Below are 26208 nucleotides of genomic sequence, written 5' to 3'. Positions count from 1 at the left end.
ATTATTATTATTATTATTATTATTATTATTATTATTATTATTATTATTATTCCCCGCCACTCTGGGAGGCTGAAGCCCTTTAAGGCTTCCTTCTGTCCACTCTCTGTGAATTACCTGCCCGGAGCGGGTTTCTGGGGGGGGGCGCTGCTGCCGGTGTCCTCCCCATCGAGTCTTGCCTTGCCCGGCGCGTGGCGGCCGCCCTTTCCCACACTCTGCCGGCTGCACTGCCAAGCCCCGCGGCTCGGCCTGTCAGCGTTACCGGGCTCGGCGGGCGGTAATTCCCGAAGAAAGCCGGCGGCGCTTGAAGAGCTGGCAAGCCCCCATTTGCATGTCTGTTTTCCGCAGCCCTTGGAGAGGATTAAGTTCCCTCCTTCCTGCCGGGGAACCTCCAAGCTTTGGGGGTGGGGGGGCAGCAAAGCGAGGCAGGAAGGAGAGCGCGGCTTGGCTGGGTGAGCTTTGGCAGGGGCAGGGAATGAGAGCCGCGAGGAGGCGGGCGCTGCGGACGGAGGCGCTGCCCGCCGAGCTCGCAGGCAGCCAGGCAGGCAGACGGCGAGAGCCCCGCGCTGGGCGGCCTCTCCTCGCCGCGACCGCCCCGCCTCTCGCCGCCCGACTCGCCCGCCTCCCTCCCACGGAGGTAGGCTGGTGTGCCGTGGGAGGGAGGCGGGCGAGTCGGGCGGCGAGCACACGCGGGGCGGCGAGCGAGCTCCCTCCCACATCCCATCGCCGCTCGCTTCGGCCGGCCTACTGGGCTGTCGCAGGCGGAAGGCCTGCGCATGCACGAGGTTTTCGCGCCTTCCTCCAGTAGGCCGGCCGAAGCGAGCGGTGATGGGATGTGGGAGGGAGCTCGCTCGCCGCCCCGCGTGTGCTCGCCGCCGCCGCCCCGCCTCTCGCCGCCCGCCTCGCCCGCCTCCCTCCCACGGAACACAAGGCAACGTTCCGCGGCACACTAGTGTGCCGCGGAACACCGGTTGGGAAACACTGCTTTAAGGGACGCGGGTGGCACTGTGGGTTAAACCACAGAGCCTAGGACTTGCCGATCAGAAGGTCAGCGGTTCAAATCCCCGCAACGGGGTGAGCTCCCGTTGCTCAGTCCCTGCTCCTGCCAACCTAGCAGTTCGAAAGCACGTCAAAGTGCAAGTAGATAAATAGGTACCGCTCTGGCGGGAAGGTAAACGGCGTTTCCATGCGCTGCTCTGGTTCACCAGAAGCGGCTTAGCCATGCTGGCCACATGACCCGGAAGCTGTACGCCGGCTCCCTCGGCCAGTAAAGCGAGATGAGCGCCGCAACCCCAGAGTCGGCCACGACTGGAACTAATGGTCAGGGGTCCCTTTACCTTAACCTTTAATATCCTTTAAAAGTGCAAGACGATAAATCGTGATTGCTACCTATATGCTCCAAATCATCCATTTCCTTTATGCAATCAAGCAAGGAAGGGCTGTGGTAGCAGAACCCTTTTCATCTACTTTAATTGCACTAAAGTATATTTTGGATATGTACCTGAATCCCTCCCACACGAAACAGTGACAGTCTGGAGGCAACGTGAAAAGAGAACTGTGGATTTTGCCTGAAAATCCTCCACGAATAGTCGCAGAGAGAGAGCGAAGCAGCAGCGCTCTCCACACATGCTCAGAGACAACCTCGTCATTACATCCCTGAGTGTTCAGAGTCCCTGAAAACTGGTCCGACGCGGAAGCCCGAGGCAGGAAAAGTGGGGGGATGTCTTAGGAAATCCAGAGAAAATATCTCCACGCCTCTCCAATCACCCAGAGCTGACGGGGCCGCGTCCCCCGCCACGTGTTTTCAGTTTGCATCTACCAACGGACCCGCGTGAAGGAGACCCACGCGCGTGTAGCGCCCAGGGACGCCGCGGAGATCGGGGGCTGCCGCATCGCCCCGTCGAGGGCGAATCCGGGGCTGCGGTGGGAGGACAGGATCCCGGCCCTGGAGCAAGACGGCTCGGATGACTTCACACTACACGGCGTTGAAAGCACTGGCAAAGGTGCTGCACCCCGTGGGAGAGGGGTATTGGCGAGGTCCCCGTCGATTCCCCCTGCGCCTTGGGGACTCCGTGGTGGGGGGCGGAATTGGAGAAGTCCTCTGGCTTCCCATCGATTCCCTCCCCCACCCCCCGCGTGCGCCTTCGGGACGCTGTCGGATGGCGGGGATTGGCGAGGTCCTGGGGTCCCTGTCGATTCCTTCGTGCGCCTTGGGGACGCCGTCGTGGGGCTCGGCTGCTGGCGAAGGTCTGGGGAGGCCGGCCGACGCTCCGCCCCCGACGGGGCACCCGGTCTTTCTCCAGCACCCTAACAGGTGCGGCCGCCGCTTCGTCGTCGTCGTCCTCCTCCTCCTCTTCCCAGCTCTGCCAGACTGAGTCCTCCGACGGTCCTCGGGGTCCCCGTAGATTCCTTCGTGCGCCTTGGGGACGCCGTCGTGGGGCTCGGCTGCTGGCGAAGGACTGGGGAGGCCGGCCGATGCTCCGCCCCCGACGGGGCACCCGGTCTCTCTCCAAGGAAGGAGGGAGGTGTCGCCTGGTCCCGCCCCCGCCGACTTCTCCGCCTCCGCCAGCCTTCCCTCTTGACGGACCGCGCTGAGGGCAGTCCCCTCCGATGAACACCACGAGCTGCGAGGCGGCGCTGGAGCTGCGTCCGCCGTCGGGCGAGAGCCCGGCCAGCGCGGCGCTCATGTTCGCGGCCGGTGTGCTGGGCAACGTGACGGCGCTGGGGCTGCTGCTGCGGGCGCGGGCTCGCCGTCGGGCTCGCCGGGAGCGCCTGGCGCCCTTCCACGTGCTGGTGATGGCGCTGGTGCTGACGGACCTGCTGGGAACCTGTTTGCTGAGCCCGGTAGTGCTGGCAGCCTACGGGCGCCGGCGGACGCTGCGCGGCTTGTCCGACGGCGGCGGCGTGTGCCTCTACTTCGCCTTCGCCATGAGCTTCTTCAGCCTGGCCACGATGGGATGCCTGGGCGCCATGGCGCTGGAGCGCAGCCTGGCCATCGGCGCGCCCTACCTGTACGAGCGGCTCCTGAGCGCCCGCCCCGTCGCGCCGCTCCTGCTGGCCGCCCTGCCGGCCCTCTACGCGCTGGCCGCCGCCTTCTGCGCCCTGCCGCTGCTCGGCTTCGGCCGCTACGTCCAGTACTGCCCGGGCACCTGGTGCTTCATCCAGATGCACTTCCCGCGGGCCGGCGGCGCGGCGGAGCTGTCGTCGGGGGGCGCCTTCTCGCTCCTCTACGCGTCGCTGCTGCTGCTCCTCATCCTGGCCGTGCTGCTCTGCAACCTCAGCGTCATCGTCAACCTGCTCCGCATGCAGCGGAGGGGCAAAGCCACCCGACGGGCGACCGCAGCTGCAGCCGCCGCCGCTTCGTCCTCCTCCTCTTCCCAGCTCCGCCAGACGGAGTCCTCCGACGGCCAGGCGCCCAGCCCCAGGTGCGCGACCAGAAAGCAGCTGTCCATGTTCGAGGAGCTCGACCACCTCATTCTCCTGGCCATCATCACCATCACCTTCGCCGTGTGCTCCCTGCCTTTCACGGTGAGTGGGAAGGGAGGATGCGACTGGGACGCCCCGGGGGAGCAGTCCAAAATCCTGGGGCACAAGCAGCCAGCCTGTGAGCTGGCCAAGAGGTACGGGGTGAGCTGTCATGGAGCTGGGGCTGCATCAGAGTGAAAGGGGCTCTTAAAGAGGTTTACAGTTGTAGAATTGTAGCCCTGTAGTGTTGGAAGGGACCCCAAGGGTCATCTAGTCCAACCCCTGCAATATAAGAATCTCAACTTCTTCTTTGGCCATCCCTCATAGCTGAGTAAGATTGTCTTCCATAAACACGGTTTTAACAATGAGTCCGTAAGTGACTGTGGAGGCCAATTCTGGATCCACACGCCCTTCCACAGTGGGGACATTGGTTCCCAGGCGGGAGTTGATCCCGGTGTGGATTTGCCAAGCGTGCCTTCCTCTTAGCACATTTCTCCCTTGCGTCCTGAGTTTGAGTGTCTTCAAAGTCCATGACACCTTTGGTCAAGGCTGTTCTCCAACTGCGGCGCTCGCAGGCCAGTGTTTCCCAGTTGTCAGTGTTTATAATACTTTTTTTAAAGATTTGCCTTGAGAAAGTCTTTAAACCTCTTTTGTTGACCACCAGCATTACGCTTTCCATTCTTAAGTTCAGAATAGAGTAGTTGCTTTGGAAAATGATAATCAGGCATCCGCACAACATGACCAGTCCAATGGAGTTGATGTTGAAGAATCGTTGCTTCAACACTGGTGATCTTTGCTTCTTCCAGTACACTGGCATTAGTTTGCCTGTCTTCCCAAGCGATTTTCAGAGACACCGTCAAGGGAATCCGTTCCACTGCCAAACAGTTCATACTGTCAGAAAGTTCTTCCTGATCATAGAATTGTAGAGCTGGAGGGGACCCCAAGAGTCATCTAGTCCTACCCCCTGCAATGCAGGGATCTTTTACCCCAACATGGGATTTGAACCCATGACCCTGACATGCAGTCTCATGCTCTGCAGACTGATGTTTAGCTGGAATCTCCTTTCTTGTCATTTGAATCCGTTAGTTCAGGTCCTACACTCTGGAGTAGCAGAAAACAAGCCTCTTCAATGTGATCACAGCCCTTCAGATATTTGAAGGAGGCTAATAATAATAATAATAATAATAATAATAATAATAATAATAATAATGATGTTATTTGTATCCCGCCCCTCTGGTCAAAGCCGGGCTCACAGCAGCTAACAACAGCCATCACATCATCTCTAAATCTTCTCTTCTCCAGGCCTTTGATAATTTCGGCTGCCCTTTTTGGAACCATTCCCAAAAGTGTTGTTGTTCTTTAGTCGTTTAGTGGTGTCCACCTCTTCGTGACCCCCTGGACCAGAGCACGCCTGGCACTCCTGTCTTCCACTGCCTCCCGCAGTTTGGTCAAACTCATGTTGGTAGCTTGGATAACACTGTCCCACCATCTCGTTCTCTGTCGTCCCCTTCTCCTTGCGCCCTCCACCTTTCCCCACATCAGGGTCTTTTCCAGGGAGTCTTCTCTTCTCATGAGGTGGCCAAAGTCTTGGAGTCTCAGCTTCAGGATCTGTCCTTCCAGGGAGCACTCAGGGCTGATTTCCTTCAGAATGGAGAGGTTTGATCTTCTTGCAGTCCAGGGGACTCTCAAGTGTCTCCTCCAGCACCAGAATTCTAAAGCATCAATTCTTTGGCAATCAGCCTTCTTTATGGTCCAGCTCTCACTTCCATACATCACTACTGGGAAATTCCCAAAAGTACAATATCCTTTTTGAGGCGAGGCAACCAGAACAGTACACAGTTAGGATCCATGGGTCTTCTGCTGGCTGTGGGGCCCTGGCAGATGCCCAGCTTGAGCACCCTCCGCTGCTGGCCCCGAAAGCAGCTGGGTTTGAATCTGCGACCTTCTGCAGGCAGAGCAGGTGTTCTCCCAGTGAGCTCTTGGCCTTCCCCAAAGACCCTGCAGCCTTTTGACGCAGCAGGGCTGATAAGGCAGCTTCCGATGCCCCAGAGTCTTGGATGTTTAGCGTTAAGGGCTCAGGATGACCCTTAAAGGCATGTTAAATGTGAGACATCAGTCAATTTCCTCCTGCGATTTATGCCAGTGTCTAACCACTCTTCCTCCCCCGTTAATTTTCATTGATTTTCATACAGTTTAACCAATTCCGTTCAGTTCCCGTACAACCTTCCCCTGGTGTTTTGACCTCCCATCCTTACTTCCACGATGTTTCTGTTCAAATCCTTAAATACAGTAAGGTAAAGGTAAAGGGACCCCTGACCATTAGGTCCAGTCATGGCCGACTCTGGGGTTGCGGCGCTCATCTCGCTTTATTGGCCGAGGGAGCCAGTGTACAGCTTCCAGGTCATGTGGCCAGCCTGACTAAGCCGCTTCTGGCGAACCTGAGCAGCACATAGAAACGCCATTTACCTTCCCACCAGAGCGGTACCTATTGATCTACTTGCACTTTGACGTGTTTTCAAACTGCTAGGTTGGCAGGAGCTGGGACCGAGCAACGGGAGCTCACCCCGTTGCGGTGATTTGAACCACCAACCTTCTGATCGGCAAGTCCTAGGCTCTGTGGTTTTAACCCACAGAACCACCCGCGTCTTAAATACAGTACTCCCCCCCCCAAAAAAAAAATCATATATCTTATATTACATCCTTTTGCTTGCCTTTCAAGTCTTGCCTGCAATTTCGTTTCTTCTTCTTCTAATCATTTTTGTTTGGTTTTACAAATACGAAATTATAACAATCCAAAGACATATCCATATATTGAGATTACTCTGAATCTCTCGACTTCCCCATATCCCCTCCATGGAATCCTATTTTCAACATTTACAACTGCATATTTTTCCATTCTCTAATTTTTACATCAATCCATATTGTCCATAGCATTTATTACATTACAAGCGGAATTAAAATCCTGCTAATGTTTCCATCTGCTTATAGTGGTCTCCTAGATAACTTATTTTAAAAATCCCATTCTTTTTAAAAGTTTTTGTTCTCTTGGTTCCGGAGTTTTCCAGTCAGCTTTGCCATTTCGGCATAGACCATTATCTTAGCTTCCCATTCCTCTCTGTTAGGGATTTTGTCTTTTTTCTGTCTCTGGGCTAGTAGCACCTGAGTAGCTATTGTTCCATACATGAAAAGTCTTTTCAGCTCCTTTGGGATGTCAGTACCTGTAATTCCTAAAAAGAAAGCTTCTGGGGTTTTTTAACAAAGGTTATTTAAAACATTTTCTTTTCATTTCATTATCCAGTCATACCTCGGGTTACACCTGCTTCAGGTTGCGTTTTTTTGGGTTGCGGACCACCAAAACCCAGAAGTACCAGAACGGGTTACTTCCGGGTTTCGACAGTCTCGCATGCACAGTAGCGCTAAATCGTGCTTTGCGCATGCGCAGAAGCACCGAATTGCAACCTGCCCATGCGCAGACACGGGTTGCAAATGCTGCAGGTTGCAAACGTGCATCCCGCACAGATCATGTTCGCAACCCAAGCATCCACTGTACAGTATATCATCTCCCAGAAAGCTTTTAGTACCTTACAGGTCCATCACATATGATAAAAGGTACCTTCTTTTTCTTTACATTTCCAGTAGGTGTTTGTACTTGTCCTATTGACCTATTTGCTAGCTTAAAAGGTAAAGGACCCCTGACAGTTAAGTCCAGTCGCAGATGACTCTAGGGTTGCGGCGCTCATCTCGCTTTACTGGTGGAGGGAGCTGGCATTTGTCCGCAGACAGTTTTTTCAGATCATGTGGCCTGCATGATTGAGTCGCTTCTGGCGAAACCAGAGCAGCACACGGAAATGTCGTGTACCTTCCCGCTGGAGCGGTACCTATTTATCTACTTGCACTTTGACGTGCTTTCGAACTGCTAGGTTGGCAGGAGCAGGGACTGAGCAACGGGAGCTCACCCTGCTGCGGGGATTCGAACCGCCAACCTTCTGATCAGCAAGCCCAAGAGGCTGCATCCTAGGAGTCAAATACCACTGGTACATCATTTCATATACAGTGGTAACTCGGGTTAAGAGGTTAATTCGTTCCGGAGGTCCATACTTAACCTGAAACTGTCCTTAACCTGGGGTACCACTTTAGCTAATGGGGCCTCCTGCCGCCATTGCGCCGCCGGAGCACGATTTCTGTTCTCATCCTGAAGCAAAGTTCTTAACCCGAGGTACTATTTCTGGGTTTGCGGAGTCTGTAACCCGAAGCGTCTGTAAGCCGAGGTAGTTTTCTTTCAGCATACATACAACATGCCATAATTTTCAAGTCTGCTTTCCATAACCTTTCCCAATCTGCCAATTTTAGTCGTTGGAAAGCACATGGGGGCTTGGGCAGAAGCGAAGATGAAACTAGAGAGCACTGTGGTCCTGAAATGAGATGGGCTGGGTGAGCAATTTGAACCCCTGGTGTGTCAGTGGATGGGGGGGGGAGGAATAGACTTAAGAACTCCTGCATTCATAGAGCAAACACGTTCACTGTAGTAGGATGGTAGGGCTGTCCATTGAGTGGTCCAATATCATCAATTTTATTGGTTCATTCATATTGTCAATAATGAAGAGGCTAAGGAACAGTGGATGGAAATTAAAACCTCATGCAGGAAGAAGAAAGGAAAATTTCCTTCGCGGATTTACAAATTGCTAAATGTCTTAATACGAATTGAAGTCAATCGTTGTAGCTGGGGTACAAGGGATTTTATCAAGAGTGGATTGTAATTGGATTGAGTAATAGATCGGAAGCAGGGTGAAAGGGAATCAACAGACCTTGAAGTACAGGCGGGGGGGCATATAAATTTTTATAATTCGCTTTATGATTGATTTGTACTTGAATTTGTACTGCAATTTGGAATTAATATAATAAGGCTTATATTGGAGTTTTGTAATTGAAAATTAATAAAAATTATTTAACAAAAATTAAATAAAATGAAGAAGCTCAGGAGTGCACGCTACACAAATCCAGAGAGGAGTCCCTAAGGCAGTTGGATGACTCCTTGTACGTAGTGGCGTACTGTGGGGGGTGCAGGGGGGACCGGCCGCACCGGGCACAACATCTGGGGGTTAGGGTTAGGGGGCGCAAATCCATGGGTTAGGGGGTGCAAATCCACGGGTTAGGGAGCGCAAATTACTTGCCTTGCCCCGGGTGCTGACAACCCACGCTATGCCACTGCTTGTACGCCTTGTTAACAGAGAAATCTGAGGGCTCCCTTAGACAAAAAACAAGCAGCCAGGAATACCAGAGCGAAACAGCAGCCAGTAGGCTTGGTCTTTATTGAAGACCCTCGAGACAGGACTCCCACCTGCCACAAGGTGGAACAAGATGGAAGCCCCCAACAAAAGAGCCCCCAAACTTTTGTTAGCTGCTAATCCCCATGCCCCCCCCAACTACATAACTAATACATCACGGTTACATCATGAAAGGGGAGGTCTGGTGGCCGTAATCTGAGCATCCTGGACCCTGCCCCATGGTTCCCCTCGCCCTCCACCAAACACCCATCAAGTGGAACAAAAGAGATCTCTACATTTCCCTGTTTCCCCAGCCAAGTTAATCACACCCTTTTGTCTTCATCTGGGTTTGTTATTTCTGGAATGGCTACCTGCCTGGCACTCAGGTATCCGGATGCCAGGGATTATCCCTCAGGCAGAGGGGCTGCTGAGTAGCTGAGCTCACATGTCTATATGAATTTCTGAAGTTTTCCCAGTGAGCCAGTACATAGAGACATTTATCAGTGAATTCTTACATTTGGTATTGTGCAGCAAAGGCCCTTTGAATAGATAGGAAGAAACTGTGATGAAGTGTTTTGTGGGGACAAATCACAAAAGTCACAAAAGTGATTGTGATGATTTTGGTAGTGAGCTGCATGTGCATGATATCTGCTGGAGGGGCAACGCCCCCCACCCTATAAATAAATTCCTGCAACACCCCTATTTGGCCCATGCGTCCATTTCACAGAATATCAGGTGTGGAGCAGATAAAGACATGAAGAGGGCTGTGCCTTTGCCTGTGATATCTGTGATATCATGATATCTGCTGGAGGGGTAACCTCCCCCCGGCAACCTACCGCATTTTGCGCCCCATAGGACGCTCTGGCCCATAGGATGCACCTAGTTGGGGGGGGGAATAAAGGGGGGAAAATTATTTTTCCCCCAGGTGTGGGGCTGGAAGAACCAGGTCGGGGAACAGTGGGAAGGTACGCTCTGCCTCCCTGCTGTCCCCCGAGCTTGTGGGGCTGGCTATGGGGAGAAGTGCGCTGATCCCGGGACTGCAGGCAGCTCTGCGCCACCATCCAGAGCAGGGTGGGACTTCGCCCCTGGCTCCCGGTGGCTGCGCAGAGCTGCGCTGATCCCGGGACTGCAGGCAGCTCTGCGCAACCCTCGGAGCCGGTCTCCCGAGGGTTGCACAGAGCTTCCTGAAGCCTGGAGAGTGAGAGGGGTCAGTGCGCACCGACCCCTCGCTCTCCAGGCTTCAGCGAAAGCCTGCATTCGCCCCATAGGACGCACACACATTTCCCCTTCATTTTTGGAGGGGGAAAAGTGTGTCCTATAGGGCGAAAAATACGGTATATAAATTCCTGCAACAGCCTCCTTCCAGCAACTCCTGCAGCCCAGCTGGTGCCAAACGTCTTCCTCTACTTTCCTTTGGACCCCGCCAGCAAGGCCGAGAGGGGGTGGTCTTGTCGTCCGGGTAGTTCAGGACCTCCAGACCCACTGCCCAGGCTTGCGCCCGGGGGGGGTCCCTTTGGACCTGCTAACACAGAAGTTTGACTTCACCCCCGGAGGCTCACCCCCGTTGTCTCTCGAGACGGATGGATGACAACAATAACAATAACTTCTGAAGAAGTGTGCATGCACACGAAAGCTCATACCAATAACTAACTTAGTTGGTCTTTAAGGTGCTACTGGAAGGAATTTTTTTATTTTAACAATAACACAAAACATTGCCCGGTATTCCAGGGATGGTTAGGTGGATACAATCTGTAATGTTCAATCCACCTTCGGGACTCTATCCAGCCTCTCGCGGCATAAAAAGGGGAAACTCTTAAACCGTGCAATAGAATGCAAAACATTTAAATGGCTTTCTGTTTATATGCGTTAGTTTTTACAGCATGAGATGAGCAAGCCAACTGTGTAAACAAGGCTGAAATCCCAGGGAGCTGCTAGCAACAGAGACAGCCCAGCAGCCAGCTCAAATTAGCCAGAGGGCGGCTTTTTACAAAATGAAAATACCACACATGGAAAAGCCACAAGCAAATGCTGAGTCAATATATATGACGAGGAGAAACTTTGGGCTGGTTCACACTTCCTCCGCTTGCCCTGTGCGCAGGTCTGTGTGGTTTTCCACTTGCCATTCTTCCTTCCCAGGGAAAACCTGCTGTTCGGCTCTAAATCAGAGCCAACGTCAACCGGGAGAAAACCAGAATTGCCGTTTGCACTTGGACAAGAGGAAGCAGGGATAAACCGTTCCTTTCCATTGCTAGTATGGATCACCATACTTTGGTGTGGTGTCCATCGCATCACAGCCCTTGTCTCAAACCAATCCTCCTCTTTCTCACTGACCTTAAACCCTTTCATTCTATGTATCTTCACAGTTAGGTATTCTAAAATTATAATATGATTCAGTTTTTTCCTCCATTGGTTCACCCCTAGCTCATTTTCTGCATTTTCCCAGTTACTCGCTGTAACCTGCCTGGCTGCAATTATCATCCATTTTACCCATTTACATTACCCATTTACTCTTTTGTTTTTAACTCTGTGCTACTCAGGCTAATAAGAACCATTAATTTAGATATTTCTCTCTTTCTCTTTCTATCCTTACAGTCTCATCCCAAAGTTTATTATAACAGGATATTGACATTCGGCTGTTGGCCCCCAGTATTTAGCTCTGGGTCTCAACAGCCTTGAAACATCTTCTCCACTTCATCCCCCCCCCCCCGGCTGAGTCATAACTGGAGAAGGTGCAGCTGGCAGATCTGCAATGGGCCGGGTCAGAAAGGGGAAGCCGCAGTTGTGTGTTCTTTCCTCCTGGACTGCCTGGGACTTTCTCAACTGGTATTTAGCACAGCGATAAGTCACCGTCCTGTGTCTGCGTGTGAGAATTCCCGCTTTCCCAGTGGGACCTTCTCCTCCCCTAAATCTGCTTTGTGGGGCTCCCACTGCACTCGGAAGCAGATTTTGGGGGAGGGTGCAAGGCGAAGGGAGAGAGATGAGCGGAAGTCTCGTTACGCAAGCAGAAATCCTATGACAGTTGTTTGGTGCTGCCTGGGGTTCCAGTAATTTAGTTCATGTGTGCCCCCATTACTTTCAGGGGAGGAATATAAAATATTGAAAGGAGGGTGAAATAGACTCGGAGTCGAGTGTGGATTTCATGCTCTCTAATCAGCTCATAGTAGTGAGGAATGAAAGTTCCCCCAAAATAGCTGCTTTATATACATTATTTACACAATGGGTCGCACCTGATTGGCTAATTCTGGGATTCTCCTGTAGGCCAATCAGGTTGCGGATTCACTTCCACCTGGAGCTTGATTGGGTGGTTCCTGTGGACCAATCAGACTGCTGCATTGTTCTAGGAGCAATCAGACTGCTGCATTCTGGACCCCATTGTTCTAGGACCAATCAAACTGCTGCTTTTTGGATCCTATTCAACTCAGCACATAACAGAGGGCTAATAATAGATCACCAGTGTTGAAGCGATGATTCTTCAACATCAACTTCGTTGGACTGGTCATGTTGTGTGGATGCCTGATGATCGTCTTCCAAAGCAACTACTCTATTCCAAACTTTGTGACAAGTGAGTGCTGCAGGTCACTTTTGGAACCTCACAAAGATCATGTACCAAGTAGCATGATTACTTTGCGAGGAGATCTGAATTCAGTGGTGAAGCATCTGTTCTGCATGTAGAAGCAGATCTTGGGTTCTGTCCCTGATATACCCCATGACAGGTGAATATGTCCATTTCCACTGTCGGAAACAGTACAGAGGTACCTCGGGTTAAGAACTTAATTTGTTCTGGAGGTTCATTCTTAACCTGAAAGGGTTCTTAACCTGAGGTACCCCTTTAGCTAATGGGGCCTCCCGCCACCGTGCAATTTCTGTTCTCATCCTGAAGCAAAGTTCTTAAGTCGAGGTACTATTTCTGGGTTAGCGGAGTCTGTAACCTGAAGCGTCTGTAACCCGAGGTACCACTGTACTCTATTCCAAACTTAAAAATGGAAAGCGTCGTGCTGGTGGTCAACAAAAGAGGTTTAAAGAGTTTCTCAAGGCAAAACTAAAAAAAAATGTAGTATAAACACTAACAATTGGGAAACACTGGCCTGCGAGCGCTCCAGTTGGAGAACAGCCTTTACCAAAGGTGTCATGGGCTTTGAAGACACTCGAACTCAGGACACAAGGGAGAAACGTGCTAAGAGGAAGGCACAGGGAGAAGCTGGGAGGGAGGGAGGAGGCGCAGCTGGCGGCGCCATGTGAAGGAGAGGGAAAGAATGCATGCGTGCTGGCAGTTCCCGGACCGTCCGTGGGCTGCAGCCAGAAGGCAATTGGGCCTGATCCAGCCCATGGACCTTAGTTTGCTGACCCATACTCTAACCATTACGCCACACTGACTCTGCCCTACAACAGGTTCTTCCAAACCATGGTGGCAGAGAGGGCTATCAAAGGCTACTAGCCATGATGGCTGCCATTGGAGCCCAAACTCCCATCAGCTCCAGCCAGCACTGGGCAATGTTCAGGGATACAACAGTCTGGAAGGACACAGTTTTCCCATCCCTGTTTTGAATGGTGAATAAACTGAGGCATGGATACATGAGGAGTTTTGCAGGTCTTATTGCTTCCGGGGCTTCCTGAACGCCACAATTCTGCAGAGGGCAGGGGAGGGTGCCATAATGAATAGAGCTTCCTGCAAATCTCAGAATTATTTCTGTGAATTCTCAGAAGGAGGGGGGGTATTGTTTTGTTATTTGGGTTTAATTACTTTCTTGTGTATTGTATTTTATTCTGTGAGCCGCCCTTTTAATGACGGGCGGTATATAAATTTAATAATAAAAACAATAAGTAAAATAAAATTATAAAACCAAAATTAAATTTCTTTTTACATATATGATTTTAAAATTAAATTTTCTGCTACACAATTTAAAATACTCATTTTAACATCCTTAAAATACCAATGACTTCCCTTCTTTTCCTTCCATTGTCCATTTTGCGTATCATAGATTCCTGCATACCGGTATTTTACAAAAACTAAACCATTCAATATTCCACAAATGCATCCATCAAACCTAATTTACACTGTTGAATTTATCTTAATGCTGCCAACGTTCTCAGGTGTACACAATTCCCCCCTCCATATATTCAATAAACGTTTTCCAATCTTCTTTAAACATACATTCTTCTTGTTCTGTTATTCAATGTTATGTCTGCGAGTTGTGCATATTCTGTCATCTTAAATCCCCATTCTTCTTTGGTTGGGACCTCGCTCGTTTTCCATTTGGGGGCTAACGAAACACAGGCCACAGTAATAGGATACATAAATAACCTTTTTTGACACCTGGGAATTTCATTCTGAATTATCCCCAATAGAAAGGACTCTGGTTGTTGTTTTTGGGAAAAGTGAATTTTAAACACCGGCCCCCCCCCAATTCATTACAGATTATTTAGATACAAAAGTAAGTTTCTGGCTGACGCTGCCTGACACTTCACAAGCCAGTAAGAATTCTGGTGGTTAGGTGGGGGCGGGGGGGTAGCGTTGCTCAGAGTCTTGCATAACTCCTTCCTTTCCCAAGAAATAGCAAAATAAGACAAATGATGCATAGCACTTAAGTCCAGCTGGACCAGGCCAAACTCCCATCTGGTACAGCGTGCAGTTCTCATGGTGGCCAGTCCGCTGCCCCATGAGAAACTTGCAAGCAGGGTCTGAGCAGAAGAGCGCGTCTTCCCAGCTTGTGACTCCTAGCAGCTGGTGCATGCTGCAAAATGAGATCAGTGGCACATCTTTGTCTAAATAAAAAAATTCCTTCCAGTAGCACCTTAAAGACAAACTAAGTTAGTTCTTGGTATGAGCTTTCGTGTGCATGCAAGTGTGCAAGAACTATCTTAGTTGGTCTTTAAGGTGCTACTGGAAGAAATTTTTTTATTTTGACTATGGCAGACCAACACGGCTACCTATCTGTAGCATCTTTGTCTGTTTTTGTTTAGTCGTTTAGTCGTGTCCGACTCTTCATGACCGCCAGAACCAGAACATGCCAGGCACTCCTGTCTTCCACTGCCTCCCACAGTTTGGTCAAACTCATGCTGGTCGCTTCGAGAACACTGCCCCACCATCTCGTCCTCTGTCGTCCCCTTCTCCTTGTGCCCTCCATCTTTCCCAACATCAGGGTCTTTTCCAGGGAGTCTTCTCTTCTCATGAGGTGGCCAAAGTCTTGGAGCCTCAGCTTCAGGATCTGTCCTTCCAGGGAGCACTCAGGGCTGATTTCCTTCAGGATGGAGAGGTTTGATCGTCTTGCAGTCCATGGGACTCTCCAGAGTCTCCTCCAGCACCAGAATTCAAAAGCATCCATTCTTTGGCGATCAGCCTTCTTTATGGTCCAGCTCTCACTTCCATACAACACTACTGGGAAAACCATAGCTTTAACTATACGGATCTTTGTCTAGTGTGCATCATTTTGAAGGTGGCTGTGCAAGACACTTCCCTGGGAGTAAGCTCTACTGAATATCGCCTTACCCCATCCATGCATGCTCATTCCGCTGCTTCGATCTGCAGAAAAGGCACTCTCACAGGGACCTGTTAGGCACTCAACCTTTTGGCATGGTCCATTTTTTAAAAAATACAATTTTTTATTGAGATTTCCCAGTAAAATTGCAGCCACGAAAGGGACAAAACAAAGGAGAAAAACAGAAGAAGGAAAGAAAGGGGCTATAGAGATAAAGGGAGGAAAGAGAGAGCGAGAAAGAAAGCAGAAGGAAAGAAACATGAGCAAAAATAATAATAATGCAAAAGAGGAAATTCCAATTTTCCGTCTGCTGTTTACATAAAAGAAGAAATTATTTAAACTAGTCACCAGCACTACACTTTGTGACAAGTGAGTGCTGCAGGTCATTTTGGAACCTGACAAAGATCATGAACCAAGTAGCATGATTGCTTTGTGGGATGATCTGAATTCAGTGGTGAAGCATCTGTTCTGCATGTAGAAGCAGATCTTGGATTCTGTCCCCGATAAACCCCACGAAAGGTGAATATGTCCATTTCCACTATCGGAAACAGTACAGTGGTACCTCGGGTTAAGAACTTAATTCGTTCTATAGGTCCATTCTTAACCTGAAACTGTTCTTAACCTGAGGTACCACTTTAGCTAATGGAGCCTCCCGCTGCCGCTGGAGCACGATTTCTGTTCTCATCCTGAAGCAAAGTTCTTAACCCGAGGTACTATTTCTGGGTTAGCGGAGTCTGTAACCTGAAGCGTCTGTAACCCGAGGTACCACTGTACTCTATTCTGAACTTAAAAATGGAAAGCGTCATGCTGGTGGTCAACAAAAGAGGTTTAAAGACTGTCTCAAGGCAAATCTTTTAAAAATGTAGTATAAACACCGACAATTGGGAAACACTGGCTTGCGAGCGCTCCAGTTGGAGAACAGCCTTGACCAAAGATGTTGTGGGCTTTGAAGACGCTCGAACTCAGGACGCAAGGGAGAAATGTGCTAAGAGGAAGGCAGGCTTGGCAAACCCTCACCATGATCAGCTCCCGCCCGGAAACCAATGTCCACACTGTGGAAGGACGTGTGGATCCAAAACTGGCCTCCACAGTCACCTACGGACTCATTGTTATGCTACTACAGCGGGAAGAAAGCTACTTGCCCCAAAATGGAAAGAAGCGGAAGTCCCAGCAAAGGAAAAATGGATACAAAAATTTATGGAATATGCAGAAATGGCGGGAGAATAAGAAATTCTCGATAACAAACTTTTTTATATATAAAAGAATGGAAATGGTTTATTGAATATTTACAGATAAATTGTAAGCAGTTAAGAACACTGGCAGGATTATTGTTATAGCCTGCGGTTTTATACAAGTATATATTTAAAACAGATGAAAATTAAATGAGCAAATTAAGTTAATTTGGATATGCAGAAGTTATGAAAAATGCATTTAAGGAACTGCAGAAAGGGGGGAAAGGAAGTCAAGTTTTGAAATGTTAAAATGATTATCAAGTTGTTGTTGTTTAGTCAGTCATTTAGTCGTGTCCGACTCTTCGTGACCCCCTGGACCAGAGCACGCCAGGCACTCCTGTCTTCCACTGCCTCCCGCAGTTTGGTCAAACTCATGCTGGTAGCTTCAAGAACACTGTCCAACCATCTCGTCCTCTGTCATCCCCTTCTCCTAGTGCCCTCAATCTTTCCCAACATCCAGGGAGTCTTCTCTTCTTATGAAGTGGCCAAAGTCTTGGAGCCTCAGCTTCACGATCTGTCCTTCCAGTGAGCACTCAGACCTGATTTCCTTCAGCATGGAGAGGTTTGATCTTCTTGCAGTCCATGGGACTCTCAAGAGTCTCCTCCAGCACCATAATTCAAAAGCATCCATTCTTCGGCGATCAGCCTTCTTTATGGTCCAGCTCTCACTTCCATACATCACTACTGGGAAAACCATGGCTTTAACTATACGGACCTTTGTTGGCAAGGTGATGTCTCTGCTTTTTAAGATGATTGTCGAGTTAGTGAAATGTATAAACCTGAAAAGCAAAAATAAATTTATTTTAAAAAAGAAGTGGGAAGGAGCAGCGAAGGGAGACTCAGAGACTGAAAAGGGAGGCTGGCGTAGGCCTGGAGGCAAAACCACAGCCACAAATTCACCCTGGACTGTGAGCCAGACCCTCAACAATTTCCTGTGTTCTGCTCCAGCCTTATAAAGAACCTTCTTGCTGCTGCAGTGCAGTTAAGTCCACACAGTCAGAGCATCCTTTGAAGCGTTTCCTGTGTTAGGGGGGGCTGACGTAATTCTCTGCAGCCTTTTCCACCCGTAAAACGCTTGAGGTTCAAAAGCAGATCCCAACATGCCTCCTCCGTTTAACGAAGATTCCTGGGCATGCTATTGTCCTTTTCCGCTGCCCTGTGAAGTTTTGACATCAGGGCTTCACTGTGCTCTTTACAGCAGCTGCTGAAAACATTTTTGTTCAGACAAGCCTAGCCCGGGATGAGAACATAAGAGGCCGCAGGATCAGGCCATGGGCCCAGCTAGTTCTCACAGTGGCCGGCTTTTTGCGACTGAATTCTGGTGCTGGAGGAGACTCTGGAGAGTCCCATGGACTGCAAGAAGATCCAACCTCTCCATTCTGAAGGAAATCAGCCCTGTGTGCTCCCTGGAAGGACAGATCCTGAAGCTGAGGCTCTAAGACTTTGGCCACCTCATGAGAAGAGAAGACTCCCTGGAAAAGACCCTGATGTTGGGAAAGATGGAGGGCACAAGGAGAAGGGGACGACGGAGGACGAGATGGTGGGACAGTGTTGTCAAAGCTGCCAGCATGAGTTTGACCAAACTGCGGGAGGCAGTGGAAGACAGGAGGGCCTGGCGTAGAATCATAGAATCATAGAATCCTAGAGTTGGAAGAGACCACAAGGGCCATCGAGTCCAACCCCCTGCCAAGCAGGAAACACCATCAGAGCACTCCTGACATATGGTTGTCAAGCCTCTGCTTAAAGACCTCCAAAGTAGGAGACTCCACCTCACTCCTTGGCAGCAAATGCCACTGTCGAACAGCTCTTACTGTCAGGAAGTTCTTCCTAATGTTTAGGTGGAATCTTCTTTCTTGTAGTTTGGATCCATTGCTCCGTGTCCGCTTCTCCGGAGCAGCAGAAAACAACCTTTCTCCCTCCTCCATGTGACATCCTTTTATATATTTGAACATGGCTATCATATCACCCCTTAACCTTAACCATGGCTATCATATCACCCCTTAACCTCCTCTTCTCCCTGGTCCAGGGGGTCACAAAGAGGTGGACACCACTAAATGACTAAGCATTCACAAACGTTGCTGTCTCCAAAAGTGGAGACAGGACATTGCTGTCATGGCTAGCAGCCACTGTGCTGGGCCCGGGGATAACCCGTGCAACGCTGTCCAGGGCCAGGTCCAGAATCCGAAGGTTCTGCTAGGAGTCAGTCCGACAGGGCCAAGGCAGGACACTAGGCAGGAAACCAGGCAAGGTCAGGTACAGGATCTCAGGCAGGATCTGGCATACAGCAATGTTGCTCCCGCAACCTGGGGCAGTGTCCGACAGCCTTTTATCTTTGTCGGGGTAGCGGCCAGTCCTGATCCCCCGGCGACTCTCCTCCCTGTTTCACCTGAAGGTTAACAGCCCTCCTGCAAGTACTCAGGTCTCTCCTTCTCTCAGACCTTAGTCTCTGGAGCTAGGGAGACGTCGGTGGGTGACTAGACCCAGAGGCCACCTCAGCCTCCCCTGACCCAACCGGTAGTGGAGCAGCTGTAAGTGATGGCCCAGCTGAAAGCGACGAGGTAATCCCCACATCTGGAGCCAGGGCAGGCTCAGGCCCCTGACTTGGCCCAGCTGGTGCTTGTTGCAGGGGAGCCTGTGCAGACTGGGACTCTTCAGGATCAGGCCCCAGACTTGGTTCAGGTGATGCCTGAGGCAAAGGATCCAGTGCAGACAGAGACTCCTCTGGTTCCGAGTCCGAGCCTGAGTCCCAGACCATCACAGCCACTGACCATCACTGCCTCCTGCGGAAGTGAGTTCCATTATTTGACATTCCATGGAGAACGTTGATATATATGTTTCAATGTCGTGGACCGGTTGGACGCAGAGGAATGGTAGAACGGACCAGTTGGGGAACCTCCAACAGAAGGTGTTATGTACTGAAGTTCTCACCCTGGGCCAGCAGGGGGATACTGTAGATAGTTATGCAAATGAAGGATTGAAAGTGAGGTTCAGTGATTGGATAGTTTGTATGCAAATGAAGGATCGAAAGTGACGTTCAGTGATTGGATAGTTTTAGAAAGTTGCAACAGTTACGTTGTTCTGGAGCTCTGTATATGCAGGCTGACTGAGCTCTTCAGTTCTGTTCCAGCTTACAAATAAAGAGCTGCTTGGGAAGAATTGCTGTGTCGTCTGATATGTTCACCCGGGTAACAGGACTTGGTGAGCTGGGAGAGTCTGTGGCAGAGAGAAGTCTAGAATTGGAGGCAGAAGCTGAAACAGGCGAGAGGGACAAGGGAGGTCAAGAGACAGAGGTGGGTGGGATTTTACAACTGCAGCCAGAGAGGCTGGAAGACAAAGAAAGAGAGATCTCTCTAGAACAGGCATGGCCAAACTTGGCCCTCCAGTTGTTTTGGGACTACAACTCCCATCATCCCTAGCTAACAGGACCAGTGGTCAGGGATGGTGGGAAATGTAGTCCCAAAACATCTGGAGGGCCAGGTTTGGCCATGCCTGCTCTAGAATGGCACTGAGACAAAAAGACACAAGGCATGATGGAGACCAGGAATAACCAAGGTGGACATACTATTTGGCAAAGACGCAAAGGAATAATTGGTTAAAATAAATACCTCACACAGGAAGAAGAAAGGAGAACTTCACTAGCGGAGACATAAATGATTAAATGTGCTAATATAAATTGAAATTAAAACATTGTAGCTGTGGTATAAGGGGTTGTTATTAAGATTCGATCGTAATTAAAGGGAATTATTAAACCTTGAAGGCTAGCATGCAGGGAGCCACCTAAATTTAATAGTTGGCTATTTGATTGACTTGTATTCAAATTGGTATTGCAATTTGGTATTGATATAATAAGGCTTATATTGGGTTTTTGTAATTGAAAAAGAATAAAAATTATTTCTAAAAAAGAGAGAGGCAGAGATGAGTTAGGCTGGTGAAGAGTCACAGGTGTCTTCCCCTCCTGCTGTGACAAACTTCCCCCTTGTCTCCCAGGGCCAGAAGAGGCATGAAGAGCGAGGAGCAAAGGCTGGAATGCAGGCACAGTCTCCAATTGCTTGGAAAAAACCCTGGAGAGGAGATGACTTAGGCAGCTGTGGGGACCTTCAGTCTCAGCAACTGCTTCATGGGGGCAAGACCTACAGGGATGGAGTTGCTGTACTCATTAGGCCTGACACTCTGCCAGGTCCTGGCAGATCGTATTTTTGCCAATCAAGAGTTAACTCCCATGTGCATGGTGTGATTTACTGCTAGCTTGCTTCTGACATTCAATCTGTTTTCAGTTTATTGCTGGGGTTTTGTTCCTCCTGAATATTTTAAGGACTTGTTTTTTACTGACGATGCCATTGTTTTGTTCTCCTTGTAAACCACTCTGAGGGAGTCGCTGTTTTTACCAATCACATGGCGTATAAATTCTATAAAATAAAACCCATAACATTTTAAGCCTCGTGCGCTATACAATTGCTAAACTGCTATTGCTGTTTAGTCGTTTAGTCGTGTCCGACTCTTTGTGACCCCCTGGACCAGAGCACGCCAGGCACTCCTGTCTTCCACTGCCTCCCTCATGCTGGTCACTTCGAGAACACTGTCCAACCATCTCTGTCGTCCCCTTCTCCTTGTGCCCTCCATCTTTCCCAACATCAGGGTCTTTTCCAGGGAGTCTTCTCTTCTCATGAGGTGGTCAAAGTCTTGGAGCCTCAGCTTCAGGATCTGTCCTTCCAGTGAGCACTCAGGGCTGATTTCCTTCAGAATGGAGAGGTTGGATCTTCTTGCAGTCCATGGGACTCTCAAGAGTCTCCTCCAGCACCAGAATTCAAAAGCATCAATTCTTCAGCTATCAGCCTTCTTTATGGTCCAGCTCTCACTTCCATACATCACTACTGGGAAAACCATAGCATTTACTATACGGACCTTTGTTGGAAAGGTGATGTCTCTACTTTTGCTAAACAGTGTGTTGTTATTCTTGTTTCTTTCCAGGTCCGTGCCTTTATGAACCATTTTGACCCAGGTGTGGATTACAAGGAAGACCTTCAGGCAATGCGGTTCCTGTCCTTCAATTCCATCATTGACCCTTGGGTGTTTGCCATCCTCCGGCCCCCCATCCTGAGGGTGATACGCTCTGTCCTCTGCTGCCGGGTGCCCCTAAAACCACGAACTACAGACAGGCAGAGGCCTCCCTTTGCCAAACCAAAGCCTGTCGAACAGGCTGGCATTTGCAGGCAGTGAACGGTCTCCTGCTTTTGGAGAAGATGTTTGAAAGTCCATCCCTGGACAGTTCCTCAGGGTAATTCCAGGAGAATGGCTAGAATTCTCCATTCCCATGTTGGCATGCCTGCTGGACATAAAAGTATGCGCTGTCCTGCGTTTCCCTAGGGCAATTGTCTGAAATGACTCCATCCTAGATGGAGTTTGAAGGGACTTTTAGGAATCCTAGTCTAGTCCAATGTTCTGCCATGGGGGAATCACAGCTAAAGACTTCCTGACATAGGTAGGTAGCCGTGCTGGTCTGCCGTAGTTGAAGCAAAATTTTAAAAATGGACATAAATCTGACATCAGGAATCACAAGACAGAGAAACCCGTAGGAGAAGACTTCAGTCTCCCAGGACATTCTATACAAGATCTCAAAGTAGCTGTCATATTACAAAAGAATTTCAGAAATAGACTGGAAAGAGAAGTTGCTGAATTGCAACTTATTACCAAACTTAAAACCATGGAGAGACCTGGTCTGAATAGAGACGTTGGATTCTTATCTCATTATACATGATAAAGCTATTTTTGGCCATCTCATCCCTTGCTTTTTCCTGTGAGACCAACTGCAGTCGTTAACAGTCGTCAACTGGTTTACCACACCTATCAGCCAATCACCCATTCCCACCACCCTTCTAAGTAATACCCCTCCCCACCCTCTCACTATATATAAAGGTCTGGTGACTTCTGTTTCAGTGTATCTGAAGAAGTGTGCATGCACACGAAATCTCACACCAATTACAAACTTAGTTGGTCTCTAAGGGGCTACTGGAAGGAATTTTTTTACCTTGTTTCGACTTCCTGACAGATGGCCATCCATCCTAACTGTTCACCAGGAAATCCTCAGGTAGCAACATTGGAGACTGTTCAGATTGGAGACAACATCAGATCATTGGTCCATCTTGCTGATTATTGTCTTTCCTTCCTGGAATTTTCTCTTCCGGATTTCAGGCAGGGGTCTTTTCCATCCTCACCTGGGGATGCCTAGGATTGAATTTGGGGGATTTTGCATGCTCTGATGCTTAGATGGGTCAACCTTATGTTGCACTGAGACAGAGGGAGAATTATCTCCCCGAGGAACCATTATTTGTTTGCAAAACACTCTGTAACCAAACGTGTCATCTTTGCACGTTTCTTCTCTCGGAAGAAGGCCGGGGCCAATGCAAAGAACATGATGCACACTTTATCAATGGATATTTATCTTCGAAACCCACTATGTTTTCTTCCTCCTGTTTCCTTTGACTTCAGATGCTATATGTCAGTAAAACTGTATTTGGTCGTTGGTCAATGTGGTAAGATCCGTATTAGCTTGCGTTATCTTATATGGACCATTAGCTTTGTCGTCTACGCACTGAAATCAACATCTTCAAATCCAGAAGGAAGATGCTCTTACCTGAAGCAGGTAGAGGCATAATTTACTAGTGCAAACTGTGCACAAAATGGCCAGTAAGTGTGGAAAGCAGAGAGGAGGCAGAATGTGGAGACGTTAGCTTCTGAGAGGTTGGGTCTTTTAATTGAATTGAAATTGAAATTGGAATATTTTATTGTCACTTGTACAACTTGTATACAGTGAGGCTACACGAGCACTCCCCACTCAGCTCTCTTAGTCTTAATTCCCCTCGTTTACTGACGCACACACACCAAACCCGAAAGTCAGTTGCCCTGTTGTTATCTTTTCATTTAGCAGCCTAACAGCCCACAGATAGAAGCTGTTCTTTACCCTGTTGGTACGACTAATCATGCTTCTATATCTTCTGCCCGAGGGCAGGAGATCAAGAAAGTGCCGGCCAGGGTGTGAATCATCCCTGAGAATTTTCCTCACTCTCCTGAGGCAACGTTCTTCCGCGATGTCATCCAGAGGATTCACGGGACAGCCCATAATACCTTGTTTTGTATTCAGCACGCTCTATAGGCACTTCCTATCAGTTGATGTCAAACCAGCGTACCACACCGTGATGCAGTAGGAAAGGACACTTTCTATTGTGGACCGGTAGTTGGAGATCATCAGGTGTTGATTGACATCGTTCTTCCACAATACTTTGAGGAGATGGAGTTGGGCTTTCTTAAACACCTGGGTTGTATTGATCTTCCAAGTAAGGTCTTCACTGAGATAAACAACTAGGAATTTAAAGGAAGAGACTCTCTCCACACTGCCCTCCCTGATGTACAGCGAAGCTAGTTCTCCTCCCTTCCTCCGAAAGTCCAACACCATCTCCTTTGTCTTGCTGATATTAAGGTGCAAGTTGTTCCCTAGGCACCATGTAGATATTAATATTAATAATTAATATTAATAGCATAAGAACAACAAGAGCTCTGCTGGGTCAGGCCCCTGGGCCATCTGGTCCAGAATATGCTCCTCACAGTGGCCACCCAAATACCTGTGGGGCACTCAAAAGCAGGATCCAACCTCCGGAGCCCTTTCTTCTCCTGCGGTTTCCAGCAGCAGAGATCCAGAAGCACTTCCTCTGACCGTGGAGGCAGGGCATCGCTAGTGGCTGCTGATAGCCCTCTCCTCCTAGAATTTTATTTATTATTACTATTATTTATTAAATTTGTATGCCGCCCTCCGTCCCCAGATCTCAGGGCAGTTCATGGCGTAAAACTACAAGATAAAAACACACACACAAAAAAAAACACATTCAGCCTCATTGGATGTCCCTAAGTTCCAGTGTACGCAGGTGGCGCTGTGGGTTAAACCACTGAGCCTAGGACTTGCCGATCAGAAGGTTGGTGGTTCGAATCCCCGCAACGGGGTGAGCTCCCGTTGCTCGGTCCCTGCTCCTGCCAACCTAGCAGTTCAAAAGCACCTCAAAGTGGAAGTAGATAAATAGGTACCACTCTGGCGGGAAGGTAAATGGCATTTCCGTGCACTGCTCTGGTTTGCCAGAAGCGGCTTAGTCATGCTGGCCACATGGCCCAGCTAATAAAGCAAGATGAGTGGCGCAACCCCAGAGTCGTTCACGACTGGACCTAATGGTCTTTTACCTTTACCAAGTTCCAGTGTAATGAGAGAGAGAGAGAAGGGATGTTTTCTCGGTCTAATTTCTCCTCGCCATGCATCATTTTGTCAACTTAAATCCTGTCTCCTGTCTCTCACCTTTCCGCTCAGTTGAGAGTCCCGGTTGCTGCAACTTTTCTTCATAAGGGGGTTTCTGTTTATTAGCCATGATAGCAAATGGAGCCTCCATGTACATAGGCAGTTTATCTTTGAATACCAGATGGTGGAGACAAACAGCATAGGTGTTCGTAGGGCTTACCATGCTAAGCCAAGGAAGTTCGCAGCAGCCCCATCTTACCCTGGTTAGCAGTCAACACTAAACCATAGCCTGTTAAACCATGGCTTAGTACAGGTATGGGGAACCTTTAGCCTTACAGATCGTGCTGAACTACAACTCCCATCAGCCCCAGCAAGCCAGGAGTTGTCGTTCTGGAAGACCAAAGCTTCCTCAAACCTGGTTTTGTGGTTTAATAAACTTTACCAATGGTGTTATCCGCCCAGCGACTTAACTATGGTTTGTTTATTGCCAACAAACTCTGCTCTGAAGCCGTGGTTTGTTGTTGTCTCTCGTCTGTCAGACAACTTGTTTTAGCTTGCTGCTTATTAAACAAACTGTGGTTTAAGCAAACCATGGTTTAGTGTTACGTGTAAATCAGGACATTATTCAGGAGGGGCACCCAACAGGTTGCTGAAATGCAGATGGCTGAAATCACAGAATTATAGAGATGGAAGGGACCCAAAGGGCCATCTAGTCCAACCCCTGGCAACGCTAATGCTGTGAGGGGGTGGGAACTTTTCAATTCCTTAAACTCCTTGCCAATCAAAGCTGTTGTTTTAACATGACGCTGTATAACCTGTATTGCTGTAACACCACTCCGGGAACTTTTAACGGCAAAGGGGAATATAAGAAACCTTATAAATGAAACAAATGCGAAAGGATGCCATGGTTTGTTCCTTTTGAGATTCTGTTTCAGAAATATTTAAGTAAAAGGTGCAAAATAAAACTTGGTTTCCTCTTGGGTCTTTTGTGTTTTTTGCTCTTCCTCGTGTTTCCTTCGCATTTCTCTGCTGCTCCCCGTGGCTTTTCAGAAGATAAAAATAGTGCTGAGATCTGCCCTCCCTGTTTCTAAAAAGTTCTCTTCCTCTGAGCAAGGGGCCGCCTCACTCGCATTATAACTTGAGAATTCATTTGGGGGTCTTGAGTTTACTTGAAGAAAGATATTTTCCCCTGGGCGAATTGGGAGGGTGAGGCATAAGGAATAAACTGTTATATAAAAGCCGCCTGGTGTTTTTCAACAACGAAAGTAATCCCGCTAGGATTTCAAGGCGGGACAGAAACAATCCTCTATAAATGCTTCCCGCTTTATAGTGGCGTAGCTCCTAGGTTACAGGAATCCAGTTGGGCTGGAAATATTACTGCTGCAAAAGGAAACCATCCAACATCTGATGACTCTTAATGGCAAGACTAAGGTCTCCTTTTCTTTAAACAGCTTTCCGCTAAGTGATGTTTTCCAGCTGCTTCGGACTACAGCTCACAC

The 26208-nt window shown here is 49.0% G+C and overlaps 1 protein-coding gene across 2 annotated transcripts; it reads left to right on the top strand.

The window, feature by feature from the left end:
• Positions 1 to 2607: 2607 nt before the first annotated feature.
• PTGER2 (prostaglandin E receptor 2) lies at positions 2608 to 25680 on the top strand (the record flags this gene model as incomplete). Of its 2 annotated transcripts, XR_014218743.1 has the most annotated exons (3): positions 2608 to 3525; positions 21403 to 24350; positions 24687 to 25680. XR_014218743.1 is itself a non-coding variant. In XM_082218943.1 (2 exons), the coding sequence occupies 2 exons, from the start codon at positions 2608 to 2610 to the stop codon at positions 21649 to 21651; spliced, it is 1167 nt and encodes a 388-aa protein (XP_082075069.1). In that variant the 3' UTR covers positions 21652 to 24498. The 2 variants fall into 2 exon arrangements, 1 of the variants encoding a protein (XP_082075069.1); XM_082218943.1 differs by lacking the exon at positions 24687 to 25680 and having other exon boundaries at positions 21403 to 24498.
• Positions 25681 to 26208: the final 528 nt, after the last annotated feature.

The sequence above is a fragment of the Podarcis vaucheri genome, assembly GCF_965113315.1.
Source record: "Podarcis vaucheri genome assembly, chromosome: 1".
Classification (NCBI taxonomy): domain Eukaryota; kingdom Metazoa; phylum Chordata; class Lepidosauria; order Squamata; family Lacertidae; genus Podarcis; species Podarcis vaucheri.
The sequence above is the reverse complement of the archived record's forward strand: the minus strand, read 5'-3'. Positions and strand labels throughout refer to the sequence as shown.